The sequence below is a fragment of the Vipera berus genome, assembly GCF_964194415.1.
Source record: "Vipera berus genome assembly, chromosome: 1".
NCBI lineage: Eukaryota > Metazoa > Chordata > Lepidosauria > Squamata > Viperidae > Vipera > Vipera berus.
In genome coordinates, this window is record NC_138202.1 from 18,140,692 (window position 1) to 18,163,518 (window position 22,827).

The 22,827-nt window shown below is 42.5% G+C and overlaps 1 protein-coding gene across 6 annotated transcripts in view; it reads left to right on the forward strand.

The window, feature by feature from the left end:
* Positions 1-1,090: 1,090 nt before the first annotated feature.
* The window catches only part of EPS15L1 (epidermal growth factor receptor pathway substrate 15 like 1), a gene marked incomplete at its 5' end in the record, with an annotated part of 47,804 nt that continues 26,067 nt past the window's right edge, over positions 1,091-22,827 (forward strand). For 4 of the 6 annotated variants that reach the window (XM_081314700.1, XM_081314701.1, XM_081314704.1 and 1 more), the window contains 17 exons: positions 1,091-1,146; positions 5,978-6,019; positions 7,678-7,767; positions 8,620-8,667; positions 8,975-9,070; positions 9,279-9,335; positions 10,408-10,533; positions 11,094-11,153; positions 11,485-11,721; positions 12,932-13,089; positions 13,301-13,457; positions 14,454-14,516; positions 15,103-15,188; positions 17,945-18,017; positions 19,981-20,142; positions 20,528-20,725; positions 21,802-21,966. In XM_081314700.1, coding sequence (XP_081170826.1) covers positions 1,111-1,146; positions 5,978-6,019; positions 7,678-7,767; positions 8,620-8,667; positions 8,975-9,070; positions 9,279-9,335; positions 10,408-10,533; positions 11,094-11,153; positions 11,485-11,721; positions 12,932-13,089; positions 13,301-13,457; positions 14,454-14,516; positions 15,103-15,188; positions 17,945-18,017; positions 19,981-20,142; positions 20,528-20,725; positions 21,802-21,966 — 1,854 coding nt within the window. Of the gene's footprint in view, positions 1,147-1,190; positions 1,254-5,977; positions 6,020-7,677; positions 7,768-8,619; positions 8,668-8,974; positions 9,071-9,278; positions 9,336-10,407; positions 10,534-11,093; positions 11,154-11,484; positions 11,722-12,931; positions 13,090-13,300; positions 13,458-14,453; positions 14,517-15,102; positions 15,189-17,944; positions 18,018-19,980; positions 20,143-20,527; positions 20,726-21,801; positions 21,967-22,827 lie in introns of those variants that run through there. The other 2 variants (XM_081314702.1, XM_081314705.1) reach the window with 2 other exon arrangements.

Sequence of the window (22,827 nt, forward strand, 5' to 3'; positions counted from 1 at the left end):
GAGGATATAAAAGAAGGAGGGGAGAGAGGATATAAAAGAAGAGAGGAGGATATAAAAGAAAGGGAGAGAAAATATAAAAGGGAGGAGAGAGGAGGGGATATAAAAGGAGTGAATCTGGTTTCTCCATTGACTGTTTGCAATAAGGTTGCAAAAGGGGATCACATGATCCTGGGACACTGACCATCATAAATATGAATCAGTTGCCAAGCATCCAAATGTAGATTGACCCTGGGAATGCTGCAACGGTGATAAGTGTGAAAAATGGTCATAAGTCACTTTTTCAGTGCTGTAGTAACTTTGAACAGTCACTAAGTGAACAATTGTAAGTTGAGGACTAACTGTACTTTATCACTTTTTCCCCTTTTTTGGTCATCAGGTTTTTGACTCCTTGCTAAGCGACTGGTGGTACTTGAATATTGCCATATCCTATAAGTGGTAAAAGGGACGCGGTGGCTCAGTGGGTTAGGACGCTGAGCTTGTCAATCAGAAGGTCGGCAGTTTGGCGGGTCGAATCCCGAGTGCCGCGTAACAGAGTGAGCGCCTGTTACTCGTCCCAGCTTCTGCCAACCTAGCAGTTCGAAAGCACGTCAAAATGCAAGTAGAAGAATAGGGACCACTACGGTGGGAAGGGAACAGCGTTCCGTGCGCCTTTGGCGTCTAGTCATGCCAGCCACATGACTACGTCCACGGACAAGCGCTGGCTCTTCGGCTTTGAAACGGAGATGAGCACCGGCCCCTAGAGTCGGAAACGACTAGCACGCATGTGCGGGGGAACCTTTACCTTTATAAGTGGTACAATCTGTGAAAAAGTTGAAAAGGCCTGTTCTAGGCAGCAGCAGCAGCAGCAGCAGCTTAGACACCCCTCCTGCACGAGTGGAGCTGGGCAGGCTGCCCAGGGCGGCAGACTCGCCTCCCAGCAGGAAAGCAAGTCAGGGGCCGGACAGAGCATCCTCCGCGGACCTTCAGAGGCGACCCTGGGCGGGGATTCTTTCAGCGCTTCCTCGGTTGGCCGCCTGGCGGCGCTGGCCCTGCGTTCGCTGTTGCTGTACTCGTGGCCACGCCCCGTCCCTCTCTGGCCGCTCCCCTCCCAGGAGGAGGAGGAGGAGGAAGATGGCGGCGCTCGGCCCCCTCGGCGGCGGCGCGCAGGTAGGGAACCAAGAGGAAGGGCGGCGGAGGGATGAGAAGGGAGAATGGCGGCGGGAAGAAGGGGAGGAAGAGCAGTCGCCATTCAAGGAAGCAGAGCTACTCCCGCCGTGAGTCAGAAGCAGAGTCGGGGAGGGGAAGGCAGCCGCCGCCGCCACCTCCCCGCAAAACACGCGACCTTGATGGGAGGTGGTCTCTCGGGCGGGAGGGGCGTCCGTTCTTTTCCTTCCCAGGAAAGGACGGAGCGTCGGGCGCTGACCGGGAGGGAGCCGGCAAGGCCAGGCGTCCTCGCCGTCGGAAAGGGGTCAGGCAACTCAGCCCTGAGAGGGGACAGCTGTGCTGCCTCTACGACTGGCACGCGGAGGGTCCCGTCGCCACCTGAAGGGGGGGGGCACGGCCGAGAAGCCTCTTCTTAATACACGAGTGACCCAGCCCAGCCTACCTCACAGGGCTGTTGGAAAGAAATCTTGTCCGCGAGTATAGCGGGCTGGGATGCTACAGTGGAGAAGAGAAGGGGGCTGGAAGTCCTCTAGGCCAGCGTTTCCCAACCTTAGGAACTTGAAGATGCGTGGACTTCAACTCCCAGAATTCCCCAGCCAGCTATGCTGGCTGGGGAATTCTGGGAGTTGAAGTCCACGCATCTTCAAGTTCCTAAGGTTGGGAAACGCTGCTCTAGGCCGGGATTTAATGGAAGGACCGCTGTTGCACATAAATGTAGCTTTTGCCTCCGCGTAGCAGTGGGTGTGCATGTTTGGAGAGACGCTTCATAGGTGCTGAAGAGTTTAAGCGCTGCCAATTCAAGCCACAGAAGCATATTTTCTTAGAAAAGTAGGACTCTGATGATCCAGTTTATACCCTTGGATGTTTCCAGAGGTAGAAGAACCCAGCTAGAACTGAACATTGAGAATTTACTCAGTTTAAACACTGGGACATTTGGGAAGCCCAGTACAAACCAAAAGACTGAAGTGGGATCAATTCAAGCAGATGGTGTTTTTCCTTCTGGGAAAACATTACAAAGCTTGGTGAATGAAACCTAGACATTAAGCCAAATAAAAATCATTTCCAGATAAAGATGGGTGTAGTCAGGCTGTAGACCTCACAGCTTATGCTCTGCTTTGTCCAGCATTTTAGTGGCCATCTCGGGAAGTATGAGGATTTTTAGGGCTTGTATTTCCCACTGAATAACAAACAATTTAACAATGACATATAAGCAATTAAAATATATCTGAGGATCACATTGTCAAATAATAGCCTATGGAATACTGTACATTTTGTAAGAGAAGGCCAAAACATCATAAAGTTATTTGGCAAAAAGCTACACAATGCCACCAAATTTAAAAGCCATGTTAGCCATAACGTAAGAACTAGGGATTAAAATATAATAATCACAAAGTCCTTGGAGAATACTGTCTTGAGGACCTGACCTGACTGTATTTGTAGACGCGGTACCAAGAGATCTTCTTTGGAGAAAATAGTCTGTAATCTGCAATAGTTGAAGATACTTTTTTGTGGTCCTCATAACCTGCAGCCTAATTCAGGTGCCATTAAAAAGTGGCTCAATGGCCTACAGAAGCTGCCCGGATTCTGCACTGAAGTTCAAGGGAAGTTTCGGTTCCCTAGAGCAGGCAGCTTCAGCCACAGAAGAATTTTCTTACTAGATTGCAAGGGATGGAATTTAGTGCAAGGCTGGGGAGAATATACAATGGCCTCTGACACTGAGCTGGCTGCTCTGCCGGATATGGTCTGTCACAATAAGGGAGGGGTGTTGTGCAACCCTGGATGATGAACTCTGATAAATGACTGGTAGGGTTACATGGGGAAACAAAATCCAGGATTGGTGTGTTCCTTTCTGTCTTGGTTAAATCCGGAAGTTTAGCAAAAAAAAAAATAGGAACAGGTTCTTAGGGATAATTGTTAATTGAGCAAAAATTCAGTCATGCCAGGAGACAGATTTTTTTAATTATTCTAAGACTATAACTGGGCTTTAATGAGGCTTTTTCCCCCAAATGAAATAGTACACAGTAAACCTTCAGCCATAAAAGAAGACGGCGGCGGGATCTCTGGTGTATGGAATGTGTCATGAGTACTCAGAAAAAGAAACATATCTTTCTCTTGGAGGGAAGCTGATCCAGGGTTCTATGTATATGAAAGAAAATCCAGCAATTTCTATATAGATAACGCGTAGATTTGTTGCATGCATGTTAATAAATAATGTTGCTAAGAGCATTCCTTCTGAACTCATTCTGGTTCAAGCGAGAATCATATGCCTGATGCCAAGTGCTGTTTTCCAGGCTCCTTTTTTGGACACGGACCCAAAGTCCTTAGAACCCTGAATACTGCTTCTGCCCAGGCTGATTTGTATTCCTGCAAAGTTAATGGCTGCTGTCTAGCAGAGAAAGCATCTCCATGTTGGCTCTGCTTGCAGGAAAGCCCAGAACCACGCATAGCCCAGATGTCAAGCACAACCAGTCAGTTATAAATTGCTCTTTTCAGAAAGGGTGTTTTGAAGCCAAGCGCTTCTGGAAGCTTTGGATGCATCTCATTCTGGCTTGTAAATTCCAAGGGGTGTACAGAGGAAGAGGCCCAGGCAAAATATCCTCCCCCTTGAATCCTTTGGGTTTCTTTATTATTTAATGTGGACCTTTTTCCCATCCTCCATTTTTTTTCTGATATAATGAAAATTGGCGATAGGCTAAGGTATTTTGCTCCTAATTAGACCATCCTTGCAAATGTTTTTTTTTTATCTACCTAATAATAGATTATAGAAGGCACTTTCTGGTGTTCTGATGATATTCCCCTGCAAGTTTACACACTGATGCTGAATTTATTAATGCTGTAGATTCTGCCAATTACAGAGACAAAGAGGAGTTTTTGTCTAGGCTCTGTTGAGTAGCAGTTCTTGAAGAGGGTGTATGTGGATAGGTTTTGTATGAGCGATTGTAGCGTCCATACATCGCCAAAGATATCACACGTTCATTGTGGGAAATAAAATTGATTGTTGAACACCAGGATTCTGTAGGATGAGAACTTGTACTGGGCTGCCCATTAATCAGAGCTCTTAGTTAAAGCTTATCATTTGTCTTGAGCAAAAAGAATCTTTTTTGACCTTGCATTTCTTTCCCACCCTTCGAGGCAGATAAAATTTAGATTTCTGTCTCTTGCTGGAGAACCAGAGGAAACATTGTTGATATTGACCATAGGGATCATTGTTGGTGATTTAGCACAGCATTAAAACCAAATGGTAGGCCACAGTTCTGCATAACAGAATGAGTATTCATGATGATATGTGGTTAGCCTTTATTTTACACATTGGATGATGAAGAATCATAAAGACAGCTGCATAGCTCTTCATGATTACTTTACATTGTGAGTTCTGTTTGCCTTTCAGATAGTAAAGAAGAATAAAAGAAAGTCATTCAGTTAAGCCTGAATTTTGGTTCATGAGATTTTCCAGAAGGACATATCTGGATACAACTTCCATTATCACTAATAATTGATCAGGCTGTCTGAAGCGGATTAGAACAAAAGTCAAATATAGATAGATGGTTTGTAGAAGGGAGGCATATGTGTATATTAGTAGTCCTTGACATATAACCATTCATTTACTGACCATTGAAAGTTAAGTGGCACTGAATAAAGTGACTTATGACTGTTTTTCACGTTTAAGACCATTGCAGTATCCCTGTGGTCACATAATCAAAATAAGTCAAGGACTACCAGAAATTAAGTACCAACCAATTGTGCATAAAGCAGAAGTAAAACTTATTCGTTGTTCGGGGATGGGGATGTAACTTAGCAATATCAGAATGAGGGATGTGGTGAAATTCTGTGGCAATTTTGCACTTTACCTGAGCTGTGTGATAATGGTATTCTAGCATTGCATAGTGAGGATAAGAGTGGAACTTCCATGTGTTCCCTCTTGTTTCCATAGCATTCTGTTCCCGTTCTGAGTTTCAGGGCTTACTCCTGGTCTTGTGGGGAAAAAAATGTTGTTGGTTCAGTTTCTAAGTGATAGCTTCTTAATGCTTTGTTGTCTCATTCTATCTTTGTTAAGCTCAACCAAGGCGGCTGTCTTTCTTTCCTTTGTCTTTCTTGCTAACTGAAATAAAAAGAATGTGCAGTAACTGGTATATTTTTTAATGTTATCTGTATTTATCATCCACTACTGGAGCACCATGCAGCTACTGTATGCTTTCTCAGAGAAAGCCAAATATTGCTTTTGGGTGTTATTTTGACTGAACTCAAACTAGAGAGCAGTGGGAAGTCCTTTATAGCAACTGAACTCTCCTTGTGCCTGTTTAAAGAAAGAAATGTTTGTCCATTGATAATTCTTTGGAGGGCAAGTGAATGATATGTTATTGCAGTCAGAAAATGAGAAGCTGAGATGGTAGGCAGCATCTTTAGACCTGTTCTGGCTGGCTACAAATAGATCATCATGCGATTCCTATGCAGGACCTTTCAACTTTATTCATACCTCTCCCTATCCTTGCACTAAGCCATTTATTTTTAAAAAAAACTGGTGTGGGGGGGCATTTTTAGAAGGTTCCAAGCAGAAATAGAGCTGGACCCATTAAAGTAGGGGTCCCCAATCCCCAGGCTGCAGCCCACTACCGGACCTTGAGTCTTTTGGAACTGGGCCGCATCCTCACTTGTGTGAGCAGCAGGCGCGCATGCCTGCCTCTTGCTTGTGCCTACATGCACACATGCGCTTTACCACCACTTGCATGGAACTATCCTTTCCCCCCGCCAATCCGCAAAGTTGTAGAATTCTGCATTACAGTGAGTAGATCTGGCTGTGTGCGAGAATAACTTGCATTTCTCCCTTTTTTTCTAGCTCTCCGCCAGTAACCCTCTGTATGAGACATATTACAAGCAGGCAAGTGTGCTACATTTCTCCTTTTCTCCTCTCTCCCTTGAAATCCTGCCTTTTTTCTTATCTATTGGCTAATATGAGTACCCAGCATATGTGTTTTGTAGACATAGTCCTGGTCTATTAGAAAGTAAATATAAACTTTACAAGTTCATTTAATATTATAAAAGCCAGCATTGATTTATATATTATTATGTCAATTTATATTGCTGGATGGCTATATGTAGTTTTTAAGCTTTTTCTGGCACCCTGTGAATCTTTCTGTGAGTGAGCCTGGCTAACAAAACTCTTTTAGAGTGAAATAAGGATCGTGGTTTGCTCTATTTAAATTAGTTCCCAAAAGAAACCAAGAACAAGCTGTAACGCTAAGTAAATTACAGATAGCATTGACTAGTAAAAAAGCAAGAATAACATACATCAATATGCTGCTGATGCATTAGGATACTAGAATTGTAACGAATTCTATATGTCATGTATGATAAAATGTAATAGCATGTAATGCTCATACTTTGATATAGGTCACTAAGTATAAATTTAAAAAGATGCTTGAATTTACCCAGGCATATATGAAATTGTTCAAAAGATGACCAAATTACCTGTAAACCCTCTTACTTAATTCACTCTGGTGGGAAAACATATTGAATATATAGTAACAGTCTACCTACTTTAGTCAATTATAGGTCTGTTCTTCCAGTACTATATAAGAACATTTACCCCTATACACAAGATATCCGTAACTTTTGATATATCACTTAGGACAGGGTGTTCAAACGTTTTAGCTAGTGAATGCATTTGGAATTTTGAGACATGTTCTGGGTTCTGCCATAAAAGGGGAAATGCTTAATTCACAAAATGATTGCCATGGCGGCATCATGAGCCGCACCGAGCCTGGGGATTGGAGCTTGGAGGGCACGAAGGAAAGAGGTCCCCTAAAGAGTCTCCTACTATGTTGAGAACTCAAATCTAGAACACATACGTCTGTAACAGACCTGACCTTGTTAACTTCAGATCAAAATGTAGCAACAATAAGGCAAGCTCAGATCCTACAAATTAGCATTTCTACTTCCATATTATGTTTTCAGCAAAAATTCATACTTTAATCCAATACTTGGGAAATCTTGTATTACCTGCATTTTGAAATCAAAAGAAATTTACTTCAGTTTCAAACTCAGTGTAAACAACTCAGAAAGCATTGTCGGCCGAGATATTACAACTTTTGGCACCAAGCCTGAGTTATTGCAATTTATAAAATAACCAGATTGAAAGCCAAACTTTGTATTAAAGAAATAAAGAATAGAAGATTTATATCACGTCAACAAAGATCTATGTTGTACTCAGCATTATGATGATGTTAATTTCATCAGAATCTTTAATAATCCAAAAAAATGAGTCTAAAAGCCAAATTGAAAAGAATAGTGGATAAAAGCGTTCTTAAGAAGTATCTATCTCAACACGTTCTTGTAGAGGTTATAGTAAGAGCAGAACAAGCCAACAGAGGCCTTAATTTCAGTGGGAAATAGGAGGTAAGAGTTTGATTATTTTATTTAAACCATTCATATAGTCCCCATCTTATGGGTTGGCCCATAGGGAGGAAGTGAGATAAAAGTAGCTTGTTCCTTTCCTTTTTGGGGGGGTTTGCTGAAGAGATAATATTTTCATTGCAGGTGGATCCAGCTTGCACTGGTAGAGTTGGGTCCAGTGATGCTGCTCTGTTTCTCAAAAAATCTGGTCTCGCAGATGTTGTCCTGGGGAAAGTAAGTCAGGCATCTTCTCTGTTCTAATGCCAGAGGAAAACACACGTTAGGGAAACCAGTTGCAAATGTACGTTCATAAAAAATCTCTGGAGTCACAGGACACAAATGAGTGCCTGAATCCCTGAAGAAACGTTGCTGCCTTTCTGGCTTTGGCAGCTGCTTTCAGCGAAAACAAATGTAAAAAAATGAGAGAGAGAATCCATTGGAAAGGTCTTAACTTTCCTCTATAAGATAATTCCAGGTCACCTTATGGGGAGATGGGTGGCATAAAAATTTATTAATAAATAAATAGAAAATACTGTTTACCAGCTGTGCTGCCTGGGGAATACTGGCCCCAAACATGGGACAAATCTTTATTTCCTGTTTCAGCCTAACCGAAGGCCATCGACAGGCAGTAGTCACAACAGTGACAGGCATGTCAAACTCGCAATATATAAAAACTTTACACACACACACACACACACACACACATATATATATATATATATATATATATATATATATATATATATATATATATATATATATATATATATATATATCTGGAATGATACTAGCAAAGAGAAAGGTTTTAAAAATAATCTGAAATATATTAGCAAAGGTAAAGGTATGAACAATTCTTCTGTACCTGCTACCTTCCGGGTGCTTGATGGGCTCTAGGTCCCATTAATTTCAGTCATTGAGTTATGGATGTCGCTGTATATAAGAGTAAAGGCAGAAGAAAATGATACAATAGCACTTCCTGTCTTTAGGAGGAGCAGATTTGAAGAGGCAGATTACTTTCTGTCTCTATTTTGAAACGGTTTTCTTTTAAATTGAATGATGTCAGCATGTAATTTTGTATATTCATAGATATGGGATTTAGCAGATCCAGAGGGCAAAGGATTTCTGGATAAACAGGTATGTGAGTATCTCACTTTTGAGATAAAGCCGCCTCCATCTGTTGAAACCTCTCCTTTGAAACATCTGGGTTGAAATTAGGGCCTCAACTCCAGTGCGAATGTCTGTTTGAAAGAGTGGAACACACAATTAGGTCTAGTTCTGCCTGAATATCGAGACAATGCTGTCCCTGAACGTCCACCAGTCTGGTGAACGAGCTAGACAGTTATTGAAGAATGTTCTTTTTCATGAAAATAAAGGTAGACTTTGGGCTTGTGAACAGTGGGCCTTTTCCCCCCCCCTCATTCTCCTTGCTTTTCTGTCTCAGGGATTCTTCATTGCGCTGCGGCTAATTGCCTGTGCCCAGAGCGGCCATGATGTCATTCTCAGCAACTTAAATTTGACGTTACCGCCTCCAAAATTTGTAAGTGTTAATATTGCCTTGAAAAGGGCTGTTTTTGACTGGAACATAAGTGGTCTCTGACAGATACAGAATTTAGAGTTTTGGGTTTACCTAAATTTGGTTGATAAACTTTATGACTCGGGGCTCGGTTGCCTGAGTTAAATATTTCTATATTTCAAAGGAAACCATAGGAAGTGCTTTGATGTGTTTTATTTGTTATTTATTGCAGCATGACAATACAAGCCCCCTGCTGCTTGCTTCCACAGATGCTCACTGGGCTGTCAGAGTAAGTGTCCGAGAGAAAAGTATCCAGTAGTATCCAGTAAGGAGACCCCTTTCTTAATTAAGCTTTTTAATTTAATTTGTGCCTCAATTAAACTCTGTTTATTAATCTGAATGATTAATACCAATTTCATGTAAGTTACTGTATGCAGCATGAAGCTGAATTTACTGTTTTCCTAGTTGCATAATACCACCTATGTGCAACATTTACCCAATAATATATGCAACATTTACAAAACTTTTAACAATAATTTCAGGGAACTTGCAAATATTCTTTATAGTTAGTCCTCATTTAGTGACTATCTCATTCAGCAAATATTTACAGTTACAATAATGATGAAAAAATAACAGTGTGACCAATCCTTTCATTTTTTATTTTATTTTTTAAAATCCCATTTATATCCCACCCTTCTCCGAAGACTCATGGCGGCTTACAATCTAAAGCACAAATCAATGTGCTTAGCAATACCCTTCATTCTATGTATATGCCTGCTTATTAGGGCTTTCGCCCCCCCCCCCAAGCGGCATTATTACAAAGTCAGCTTATTGCCCCCAACAATCTGGGTCCTCATTTTACCTACCTCAGACGGACCTTTGCAGGTCTGTAAAGCATAGGAAAGCTGAAATAAGATCATAAGCACAGTCACAGTTTCACTTAGCAACCGCTTTGCTTAATGACCAAGTTACTGGTCGCAGTTGTGATTGTTAAATGAGGATTAACCTGTAGCACTATTTCTTTGGTGTTTCCAGGTGAGGCTTTTACTATGCAGTAACCCTGCCTCCTTCACAAAACGTTACAGGGAATTCAGACAATATTATCTTCCATTTGAAACTATCTTGCGTTTTCCTCCTGCTTCTTTCACATTTTCTCCTTCCAGAAAGATTCATTGTGGAAGAAAAGATAGCTACATAACATAATTTTTTTGATTAATAGACTCTAGTACTAGCCCATACGAAAGCATGATTTAATATAGAAATAGAAAACTGAATTCAAGATAATAATGTTTTGCAGTCTGCGGAAAACAGCAGCTTACACCTCAATATAAACCGATTTTAGTCTGTTCCCTCTTAACTAGGTAGAAGAGAGGGCCAAGTTTGATGGCATTTTTGAAAGTCTTTTACCTGTCAATGGTTTACTTTCGGGAGACAAAGTGAAGCCAGTATTGATGAACTCCAAACTACCTCTTGATGTCTTGGGTCGGGTAAGCAAAATCCTCCCTTCTTTTTCAGCCGTATGATTTGAGTGCATTACTTCGGCCTGCTTTGAATTAGGCAAATATGTGTACTAGAGCGTCAAGCAAGATTGGATCCTACCCAGAATTTCAAGCAGTCTGGGCTCTTAAAATTCGGTTCTGGTTTATTTATCTTGCTGCTTTAAAGAATGAGGGAACTGAGAAATTGTCAGCTGAAAGAGCTGCATCCAAAAGCAGATTGCTCCAATATTAGTCCTGCTGACTCTTCCGCACGTGCTTTTAAAATCTACTGTCGTGCTTCTTGCCTTACGTTTTACTGGTAAAAACGTTCTTGGAAGTTTTTAAATTGTTAATTAGGCTCAACAGTTAAGTTCAGGTAATTGTTAGACTTGCACGTGGGGTAGAAAAAGAATTAAAGCAGCTGAATTTTTTTAAAAAAATCCGGAATTAATCCATCACAAACCATAATGAAATGTTTGGGGTTTTTTTTTTTAAAAAAAAAGAACATTCCTTTACCTGCTCTTCTGATACATCCTTTTCCCTTGGCATTTGTGTCCAAATGGTTATAGGTGTGGGATCTCAGCGATATTGATAAAGATGGGCACCTTGACAGAGATGAGTTTGCCGTGGTAAGTTTGCTGTGCTTGCTGTTGTCATGTAACCGAAGGGGATTCCTGAGTGCCTCACCTTCAGGGTCAGGGACAGGGTTATGTCCCAAGTCCTCATCTGTATAGAAGAGGCCGGTCACAGTAGGAATCCACAATATCAAACTATCCTTGGTTAGTTTTTCTTTTCCCAGGGTTCTATCCACCTCTGTTAGTCCAGCCTCCCTCCCTCCAGCCCTTGCCTGACCTGCTCTCTCATGCTTGGCACTACCTCTCCGCCATCTTCCCCTCCTCCTCCTCTTCCTCCTCCTCCTTGTTGCCCTCTGCAGACGTCTTTTCCCTCTGGGCCTTGCAGGCGATGCACCTGGTCTATCGTGCCCTTGAGAAGGAACCCGTCCCCTCTGTGTTGCCCCCATCTCTTGTTCCACCTTCCAAGCGGAAGAAAGTGCCAATCTTCCCTGGGGCAGTGCCAGTTCTTCCAGCCAGTCCTCCCCCAAAAGACAGTTTGCGGTCCACTCCGTCACACGGCAGCGTCAACAGCCTCAACAGCACAGGAAGCTTGTCCCCCAAACACAGCCTGAAGCAAACACAGGTAGGTGTAGCCACTGGCAGAGAATGCAAGCGTATTGTGCAAAGGCAAGCCTTGCCCCCCTCTTTTTTTAAAAAATTGGAGTGTGTATGTGTAGAAAAGAGGGACGTGGTGGCTCAGTGGGTTAGGACTCTGAGCTTGTCGATCAGAAGGTCGGCAGTTTGGCGGGTCGAATCCCGAGTGCCGTGTAACAGAGTGAGCGCCTGTTACTCGTCCCAGCTTCTGCCAACCTAGCAGTTCGAAAGCACGTCAAAATGCAAGTAGAAAAATAGGGACCACTCCGGTGGGAAGGTAACAGCGTTCCGTGCGCCTTTGGCGTCTAGTCATGCCAGCCACATGACCAGGGAGACGTCCTCGGACAAGCGCTGGCTCTTCAGCTTTGAAACAGAGATGAGCACTGGCCCCTAGAGTTGGAAACGACTAGCACGCATGTGCGGGGGAACCTGTACCTTTACCTTTTTATGTGTAGAAAGGATTGTGTCTCTAGGATATCTTTATATTTGTGGCATGTAAGTATAATGGATCTGAGTAGAAGTTTTTAAAGTACAGATTTCTGTACTTAAAGCAACAATTGTGCTGAAAAAATGACTACTTGGTTATCTGGAAAACTCCAAGTAGTGGACAAGACTGTTCTTTCGTAGAATTCCCCAGCAAAAGCATTGAGAAGCAAATTGTGTTCTTTGAACATAGTGCCTCTACAAGTGACTCGTAGAGTGACCATCACTTGAGACCTTCCTAAGGACGAATGTTGGAATGGCAAATCTGACAGTCACGTTAAGCACAAGTTTGGGAATGGTTCTAGTTGAAGATGCAACTTGCAACTAGTCTTTCTGGCTTTAAATGCTGACCCCTAACTCTGCATTATCAATGTAACTCGGTAGAAACCTCTCCTTAGCAGGGAGCTTGCAATGCTACCAAATTGCTTGTGGTGGATGATTTCTGGGATTGAATTGTGAAGAAGCCTCTTCTCAGGACCTTCATCCAGCATAATGGGGAAAAAGTAGGTTAAAACTACAAGCTTAGTTTTTAGATAAACTTGTATTTGTGAAGACTGAGGCGTACTGGTGAAGCTGGAAGGAGTAGTGACATGCAGCCAACAGTTCTTCTGCCTAAGTAACTTTGGAGAAAGTTGGTGGTGGGATGCTTTGTAACTTCTTACATGACTTTTTCATGTGCAAAATCAGTCAGTTAAGAGGCTCTGTTCTTAATTCAGCCGTCTGCAAACTGGGTGGTGCCACTGACTGACAAGATTCGCTATGATGAAATATTTCTGAAGACAGATTTGGACCTGGATGGCTTTGTGAGCGGCCTGGAAGTGAAGGATATTTTCATGCACTCGGGGCTTTCCCAGAACCTCCTAGCACACATATGGTATGAATTTTTCTTTCCTTCTCTTTTTTATCATAGGAGATGATATTTTCCAATCAAAACTACTGACGTTGCTCTTAATGCCACGGATGCTATCTTGAGATTGAATTAGCTGTGGAATCAGCTGAAAGCTTCTGAGATACTCTGCATCTCTTGAACAGCAATTGTCTGTTGAGCTGTCTATGGAAGCAGTCTGTTGTTCTTTTTCTGGCAGGGCATTGGCTGATACAAGGCAAATGGGAAAGCTCAACAAAGATCAATTTGCACTCGCCATGTACCTCATTCAGCAGAAGGTCAGCAAAGGCATTGACCCACCACAGGTGCTGCTCCCAGATATGATCCCTCCTTCAGAAAGGACCACTCCTGTCCAGGTGAATTCGTAGCGTAGACATCTATTCTGACACTCTCATGAGGGCTTTTCTTCCCTTTTCCTCTGGCAACCGATAAGTTGCGGGGAAAAAGTTCTTACATGTTAAATGGTTTTGTCTTCCTGTTGCCAAAAACATGAGACCGTGTTTGGAGCAAGAAAAGTAGCCCTGTTTGCTGCTGATGGTTTTGTTTTGAATCTATATTCTGCTAAAACTCTCAGAGCTGTTTGTAACCTTCAAATGGGGGGGGAATGAAAATACAGAGCAACAATTATTGAACCAAGGTAACCCAAATGGCCTAATTACACAATGCCCAGACTCCTGTGGGAGTAAAATTTAGGAAAGTTGTGGCCACTTCAGGACCTCCGTGCTTTCTGACTACACTTACCAGGAATCTCTAGGCTGTGTGGTGGAAGGCAAGATGGGAGGGATATATCCCCACCCTCTTTCCCGCCTTCCTTTGGCCCCTGTGCCCAATTGGTTGGTGGCAAGGCTTGATGAGCGGGCAGCCATAAAGTGCTTGGAACCGAGGCCGAAATTTGTAGTTTTATTGGCTGTGTCCATTGAGGGAAGGATGGTGACGGATACAATTTTTCTAGTGGCCTTTGTTCTTCATCCCCTCCCTGCAAAGTGGCAGGGAGTTCTGCAGGCCAGCCAAGGAGGGGGCGGTGGCAGCTTCATCAGGCTCTCCTGAGGGGGAGGGAAATGGCACAAGCCTATATTATATGTAGAGAGAAGAATGGGTGGCCTAGTGTGCATATAATGATCCCCGAAGGCCAGTGCCAGGTTTCAGCGGTTGAAAATCTGGCTCTTGCGAACTGCTGTCTCTAAATCACCATGGCCCAGATGCAGCGACTTCACACTCTCGCTTGTCTGTGCTCCTGTTCCCTCGTGTCCTTCTTCTCTCTTGATTCTGTGGGAAACTCTGCAAGTCCTCTCGTTTCACTGACCTTCCCCAGAATTGCCTGAGCAATTGCCCCTTTGTCCTTTTTCCTCTAGACTCTCTCAGGCTACTTGGCCTCTGTAGGAACTGAGATCTCGACCCTCTCAGAAATGCGTCGTGTGAGTAAATGGGCCACTCTGAAGAACGCAGCCCCTCCCCCATTAAACCTCAGGTGGCATTTGCTTTGTCCGCGCCGAAACACCTTTTTCCACCTAAACAGCTTTGTGGAGTTTCCCCACATGGTGCAGAGGGCAGGGCGGAGGGTGGCTGATGAGAAGGGAGTTCTTCTATTCCTGACTCATCTTAAATGATTCCTGATAGCAGCTCAAAAACAGAAAAAAGTGGATCTTTTCTTTTGCTGGCATCCTTTCGGTGCTTTGTGTGAGGTTTTTTTTTTCTTTTCTTTCTATACTGTTTGCATCCTTGTCAGGCTGCTTCTTTTTCTTTTTTCTTTTTCTTTTTTGCTATTTCTGCTGCTTGACATTTTGGTTTTCTGCCAGATGGTTCACCAGCTGGATATTTGTATGATTTTGCTATATCCCATACCACGTGCCAAGGGCTGGAATTGTGCATTTGTAGAATGGGAATGCAAGAGACCTGCCCAGTGCTTGAATGAAAAGTACTAAATGTCCAGTGAATGGGCTCGTGGGGCTGGGTATGACAGGGGATTTGGCTGCTTCAATGGGACTGTTTACTTTCTAACAGGACAGTTCAAGTTCTGTGGGATCAGGGGAATTCACTGGCGTGAAAGAACTGGATGATATCAGCCAAGAGATTGCACAGCTGCAGAGGTAAACGAATATCTTTAGCCATGACAGAGAACAGGGGATGAGACAGTGGTCTCTTACACAATTTCATGTGTTACAGAGTTTGTCTTAATATAATCTATTGCGTAGCAGTTTTAATATGCAAAGTGTGATGTAGGCTGTAAATTAATGGTTCTGTGTGATGCTCTGTAATCGACAGCCTCACAAGGTAGATCAGACCAGGAAATCAACTTCCACAGAAAAGTCAGAACTACTTTTATTGAGTTTGGCTATAATAATGGAATCTTGCGGTTCTGATTGTGCTGAAGCTCCTCCCCCTTCTTATACTCCAGTGAATCAGGGAGGCATTTGCCTGAGCCATTTCCAAATGGTATTTTTCCACGTTCATTTAAAAAAAATAAAAAATTCAGAAAATCAAGTATTTTGTTTCATCCCCTCTTGCCTAGACAATAGTGCACATCTCCATCAAAGCCTTCCTCCTTGCGCTCTAGAACAGGGGTAGGCAACCTTGGCTCTTTTATGACTCGTGGACTTCAACTCCCAGAATTCCTTAGCCAGCCATGCCTGGCTCAGGAATTCTGGAAGTTGAAATCAACGAGTCATAAAAGAGCCAAGGTTGCCTACCCCTGCCCTAGAATAACCATAAATGCTGAGTGTGACTGTGTTTTAAAAATCCAACTAATAGCCATAAACAATATAAAACTGCCATTAACCCAACTGCAAAGTACAGGTAGTCCTCTGCTTATGACCACAATTAAGCCCAAAACTTCTGTTGTTAAGGGAGACATTTGTTAAGTGACATTTTATGATTTTTCTTGCCACAGTTGTTAAGTGAATCACTGCAGTTGTTAAGTTAGTAACATGGTTAACTGAATCAGGTTTCCCCACTGACTTTGCTTGTCAGAAGGTCGCAAAAGGGGATCCACTGCAACTGTCAAAAATATGAGTCAGTTGCCAAACATCTGAATTTTGATCACGTGTCCCTGGGGATGCTACAACGGTCGTAAGTGTGAAAAATGGTCATAAGTCACTTTTCAGTGTCATAAATTTAAATGGTCACTAAAGGAACTGTTGTAAGTCGAGGACTACCTGCACATACATATAACCGTGATAATAAGAGGAAGGAGTATTAGGTGTGTTCGTTGCTTTGAGTTACAGTCATGGCCGAAATTGTTGGCACCCCAGAAATTTTTCCAGAAAATCAAGTATTTCTCACAGAAAAGTATTGCAGGAACACATGTTTTGCTATACACCGGTTTATTCCCTTTGTGTGTATTGGAACACAACAAAAAAAGGGAGGAAAAAAAGCAAATTGGACATAATGTCAAACAAAACTCTAAAAATGGGCCGGACAAAATTATTGGCACCCTTAACTTAATATTTGGTTGCACACCCTTTGGAAAAAATAACTGAAATCAGTCGCTTCCTATAACCATCAATAAGCTTCTTATACCTCTCACCCGGAATTTTGGACCACTCTTCCTTTGCAAACTGCTCCAGGTCTCTCTTATTGGAAGGGCGCCTTTTCCCAACAGCAATTTTAAGATCTCTCCACAGGTGTTCAATGGGATTCAGATCTGGACTCATTGCTGGCCACTTCAGAACTCTCCAGCGCTTTCTTGCCATCCATTTCTGAGTGCTTTTTGACGTATGTTTGGGGTCATTGTCCTGCTGGAAGACCCAAGATCTCGGACGCAAACCCAGCTTTCTGACACTGGGCTCTACAGTGCGACCCAAAATCCTTTGGTAATCCTCAGATTTCATGATGCCTTGCACACATTCAAGGCACCCAGTGCCAGAGGCAGCAAAACAACCCCAAAACACCATTGAACCTCCACATATTTCACTGTAGGTACTGTGTTCTTTTCTTTGTAGGCCTCATTTCATTTTCGGTAAACAGTAGAATGATGTGCTTTACCAAAAAGCTCTATCTTGGTCTCATCTGTCCACAAGACATTTCCCCAGAAGGATTTTGGCTTACTCAAGTACATTTTGGCAAACTGTAATCTTGCTTTTTTATGTCTCTGTGTCAGCAGTGGGGTCCTCCTGGGTCTCCTGCCATAGCGTTTCATTTCATTTAAATGTCGACGGATAGTTTGCGCTGACACTGATGCTGCCTGAGCCTGCAGGACAACTTGCATTCCTTTGGAACTTGTTTGGGGCTGCTTATCCACCATCCGGACTATCCTGCATTGCAACCTTTCATCAATTTTTCTCTTCTGTCCACGACCAGAGAGATTCGCTACAGTGCCATGGGTTGCAAACTTCTTGATAATGTTGCGCACTGTGGACAAAGGCAAATCTAGATCTCTGGAGATGGACTTGTAACCTTGAGATTGTTGATATTTGTCCACAATTTTGGTTCTCAAGTCCTCAGACAGTTCTCTTCTCCTCTTTCTGTTGTCCATGCTTAGCGTGGCACACACAGACACACAATGCAAAGACTAAGTGAACTTCTCTCCTTTTTATCTGCTTTCAGGTGTGATTTTTATATTGCCCACACCTGTTACTTGCCCCAGGTGAGTTTAAAGGAGCATCACATGGTTGAAACAATCTTGTTTACCCACAATTTTGAAAGGGTGCCAATAATTTTGTCTGGCCCATTTTTGGAGTCTTGTTTGACATTATGTCCAATTTGCTTTTTTTCCTCCCTTTTTTTGTTGTGTTCCAATACACACAAAGGGAATAAACCTGTGTATAGCAAAACATGTGTTCCTGCAATACTTTTCTGTGAGAAATACTTGATTTTCTGTTTGTTTGTTTGTTTGTTTACACTGTAGAGAGAAATATTCTCTGGAACAAGACATCCGAGAAAGAGAAGGAGCTATTCGACAGAAAACCAGTGAGGTTCAGGTAATGCTATGAATGACCAAGTCTGTCTGTCTGTTCTTATCAGAACCATAGTTCAAAAGTGGTAAGACGAACTGCCTCCCCTATTAAGGAAGATTATTTTCTTCAGTGAAAAACAGTTTTTTCTTCAAGGGCTTCTCTCTTCTCCCTCACATGTTTTTCAGAAAGAGGAAGAAAATAAGATTTTTGTTTGTTTAATAACCCTTACTCTAGAATCCAACTAGAGTACTGGAACACAAATATGAAGCAGAAATCCCTAGATTTGAAGGAGGAGTCTACATAAACCCAAAGGCCTTATTTGCGTTTTTTTCCTCATCGTACAGGTGACTGCAGTATTTTATTAGCACTGGCTATTGAAAAGCTTTTGTAGGAATTGGTGGGCAATAAGCACAAATATCCTGGCATTTGATCTCCTTTTTAAAGTTCTTTCAGTAATCCAATTCCAGTATGGCTTCCAAAATGACAAATGACAGACAGACTTTCTAGCACGTGTGGAAGATAGAAATTTGTTTGTTTTACACATTTATATAGCCTCACTTCTTCCCAAGGACAAACTCGCTAGATAGATTTGTTCCATAAGACGGGCACCCTGACAGAGAAGGCACATTTCCTAGGGTGCACCAGATGACACTCATTCATTAATCAAAGCTAGAACAAGGCCATTCTGTCAGGTTTACTGGGATAGACTAAAACTGTGAAGCATTAGCACAGGTAACAGGCTTCTCATGCCATGAGAAGGCTTTAAAGCCATGCATGCAATAACCCAGTGGGATACAGTGCAGTTCAGGTAGCAGTGATATTGTGTGGACGCATCATGGTGTACCCAATACTGCACATGACATTGCATTTTGGACCAGGTCAAGCTTCTGAATGTTCTTCAAGGGTAGCCCCGTGTAGAGCATCTTGCAATAGTCCAGTTGGGAGTGACTAAGATATGACAGGCATGTGCAGTGCCTCCTGGACTAGGAATGGCCATAACTGGCAAACCAGATGTAACTGTACAAAGGTCCTCGTGCCTCAGCCACCATTTGCTTCTTGAGTAGAAACCACAAGTCCAGGAGAGCACCCAGATTTCACACCAACTCTGCCTGAAAGACTGTGATCACACCCAGAATTATGGAAAATCACTACATACAAGAGACCCTAAGCAAGGGGTCCCCAACCTTGGCAACTTAAGACTTGTGGACTTCAACTCCCAGAATTCTGGCTGGCTGGGGAATTTGGGGAGTCCACAGATCTTAAAGTTGCCAAGGTTGGGGACCCCTGCCCTAAGCCTATAGCCATTCAGTTTTACCAGGATTGAACGAAAGACAGTTCTTCCCCATCCAGACTTCACAGCCTCCAAACACTGAGAAAGTACATCAACAGCATCATTTGGATATCCTAAGGCAAAAATTATTAATTGAGTTTTATAGCATATTGATGATACTGAACAAAGAGATTTAATAAAGAACTATCTGTGCCACTTGCAGTCTGTCTAAAGGGATATCGTGATCAATGCCACTGAAAGCTACTGAAAGATCAAGGAGATAATGCTGCCCACATCCCAGGCCTGTGAGAGGTCACTTACATATGCAATCAGTGCCTTTCTGATGCTAATCTCATCCTGAAACCCAACTGCAATAGATTCACATAATTTGTTTCCTCCAGATTCCTTCAGTGTTTCAGCCTTACTACTTCTTCAATAACTTTCCCCAACCTTTCCTCATTGGTGCCTTACGTTTTTACTCCTTCAGGCCTTTTTATTCTTCCAGGAGACAGAAATAATTCTTAGCTGTGATCTGGTTCTTTTTTTTCCCCTCTGATAAATATTCAAGTCTGTGACCTTCGGAACCAGGATGACAAAATGCTGTGATAATTGCTTTAGTTTATTTTGTCGATGTGTCTTTAGTATCTTCCATGTTACATATATATCTGATGCCCTAGTTTACATCTTCATAGAGCTGTGTTAACAAACATTTTCCAGGAACTTCAAAACGATTTAGACCGGGAAACGAGCAGCTTGCAAGAACTGGAGGCTCAGAAGCAGGATGCTCAAGATCGCCTTGATGAGATGGACCAACAAAAGGCAAAGCTGAAAGATATGCTAAATGATGTTAGGCAAAAGTGCCAGGAAGAGTCACAAGTGGTGAGTGTGAAAGAGCAAATCGGGCTGGCTGAGTGGGATGAAATCCATTTTCGATTATTTTTATTCACTAGAATGTAGAATATTTCTTCAAAGAACTAAAGTTTAGAGAACTTACTGAACATGCTATAAGTTGAGTGATATGAGAGTTTTGACCAATGTTTGTAAACTTGACCAAAGTTTATACAGAAATCTGTGCAGATAAATTTACGACGTAGATATCTATCAACTATCTTCTCGTCTGTGCTGACTAAACCTCCATGTTTGGTGGTGTTCTTCAGTCAGGTATAAGATACTGAGATGGGAAGTAGAAAGTGGTTATCAAACTTCATACTAGTTTTTAAAAATCTTTCCTGCTACCAAATCTGAGTTGCAATCCTTGTTTCAGATCACATCATTAAAAATGCAGATTCAGTCCCAGGAATCAGATTTAAAGTCCCAAGAAGATGATATCAGTAGAGCAAAAGCTGAGTTGAATCGGCTTCAGCAGGAAGAGGCCCAATTGGAGCAGAGCATCCAGGCTGGGAAAGTACAACTTGAAACCATAATCAAATCTTTAAAATCCACTCAGGAAGAAATTAACCAGGTAGCGTGAACATTTCTGATAACTAGATTCTTGTCTTCCCCATTTTTGGCTCAAAGGCTGATTATATCCAATCAAATCTGTTTTGTAGATTCGGGATATTAGAACTTACCATCAAGACATTGTTACTCTCTGCTTTGGGGAGATGTGCCTAATTCTATCATTCGTTGAAGGTTTTCCATTTTTGAAAGCCAAAGTCCGTTCCACTGGGTGGGGGTTTTTTTGTTGTTGTTTTTAGAAGAGGAAACAATCCCTTATCTTCCTGCTTTGATTTTAATTGCAGGTTTATTTTTCAATCTAACCCCAGATTTAAGGGGAAAATAATAAAAATATACTCTCGGGTTTACACTAAAAACTATTCTAAATATTTTCACTAATACTGAAACCTTTTCTGAAGTCGTTTTTTTTGAAAATCATAGTACGAGTGCAAAAAAAGTGTATGCTTCAGCCTTCTTTTTAAAGGCATTCAGATGATTCAGTGGAGGTAGTCCTCAATTTATGATCGCAATTGGGACCAGAATTTCCACTGCTAAACAAGACATTTTTTAAAGTGAGTTGCTCCCAGTTTTCAAACTTTTCTTGTTAACAGTTGTTAAGCTAACCATTGATTGTTGAGGGCTGCAGCTGTCATAAATACATGCTGTTGTGCCCAGATTTTGATCAGGTGACTATGGGGATTCTGCTATGGCTGTAAGTACGAGAGCTGGTTGTGTCCCTTTTTTCAGGGCCATTGTAACTTCAAATGGACACTAAGTGAATGGTTGTGAGTTGAGGCATACAGGTGAAAGTAGTCTGAAAGTTGCACCTCTTACCTTGTAAGATGATAAGAAAATCTACTGCATGTAAAAGTAAAAACAATTTGGTAGTATAATCCAGGGAAGTGGTGGATTCCCCTTTGCCTGGTACGTTCAGGTAGAGGCCATCGGTCCAGAATGCTTTAATCTGCCTTTAGTTTGGACCAGTGTCCTAAATGGCTCCTTTCAGTTTCCAGTTCTATGATTTTACCCCTGAAAGTGGGAAGATAAAAGCTTTTTATCAGTGGTCTCTTTCTAACTTTGGTTCCATCCTTCCTCTTACAGGCAAGGAGTAAGTTATCTCGGCTTCAAGAGACCCTTCAGGAAGCCAACCAGAGCATCGAACAATACAACGAAGCCTTAAATGGACTTCACAGTGGCAGCATGACTAACCTGGCAGATCTGAATGAGGGAAACATCCCAAAAGACCGGGGCGGGTTTGGGATCTTGGTGAGAAATTGTGCAGAATAGAGGGAGTGCATGTGTGCATGGCTCTATGTTTGGAGGAACGTGCTTGGAGAGGAAGGAGTAGGTAAAAGGTGTGGATAAAAATGAGAGTAGTGGAAAAGAAGGGACGCGGTGGCTCAGTGGGTTAGGCCGCTGAGCTTGTCGATCAGAAGGTCAGCAGTTTGGCAGGTCGAATCCCGAGTGCCGCGTAACAGAGTGAGCGCCTGTTACTCGTCCCAGCTTCTGCCAACCTAGCAGTTCAAAAGCATGTAAAAATGCAAGTAGAAAAATAGAGACCACTACAGTGGGAAGGTAACAGCGCTCCGTGCACCTTTGGCGTCTAGTCATGCCGGCCACATGACCACGGAGACGTCCTTGGACAAGTGCTGGCTCTTCGGCTTTGAAACGGAGATGAGCACCGGCCCCTAGAGTCAGAAACGACAAGCACGCATGTGTGGGGGAACCTTTACCTTTTTAGTGGAAAAGAACATATCCTTGCTATGTTTGGCTTTGACGCCACCCATTTCTACATTCTCGGTAGTTTTCAACATCTTTTTCACTCTGATTGTGATGGTAATGAAACCTTTTTTGAACTTAAATTGTCTCCTGGTGATTCCATGGGTAGATCAATCTTGTTTTCTTGACAATCTTATGGAAATGATTTGCCATTCTTTGGGGATATTTTTTTGACCAGCTCACAAGGTCCAAATTTCCGAGCGATCTCCATCCAAGTATAATTAGCCAGATCTAACTCCGCTGAGCTTCATTGAGGAATACCTGACAATGGGAGCTGGCAATCTTTCTGAAGCTAGTGGGGTGCGCTTTTATTTTAAAAACATCATCCTCTGAAAGCTAAAAGCTACG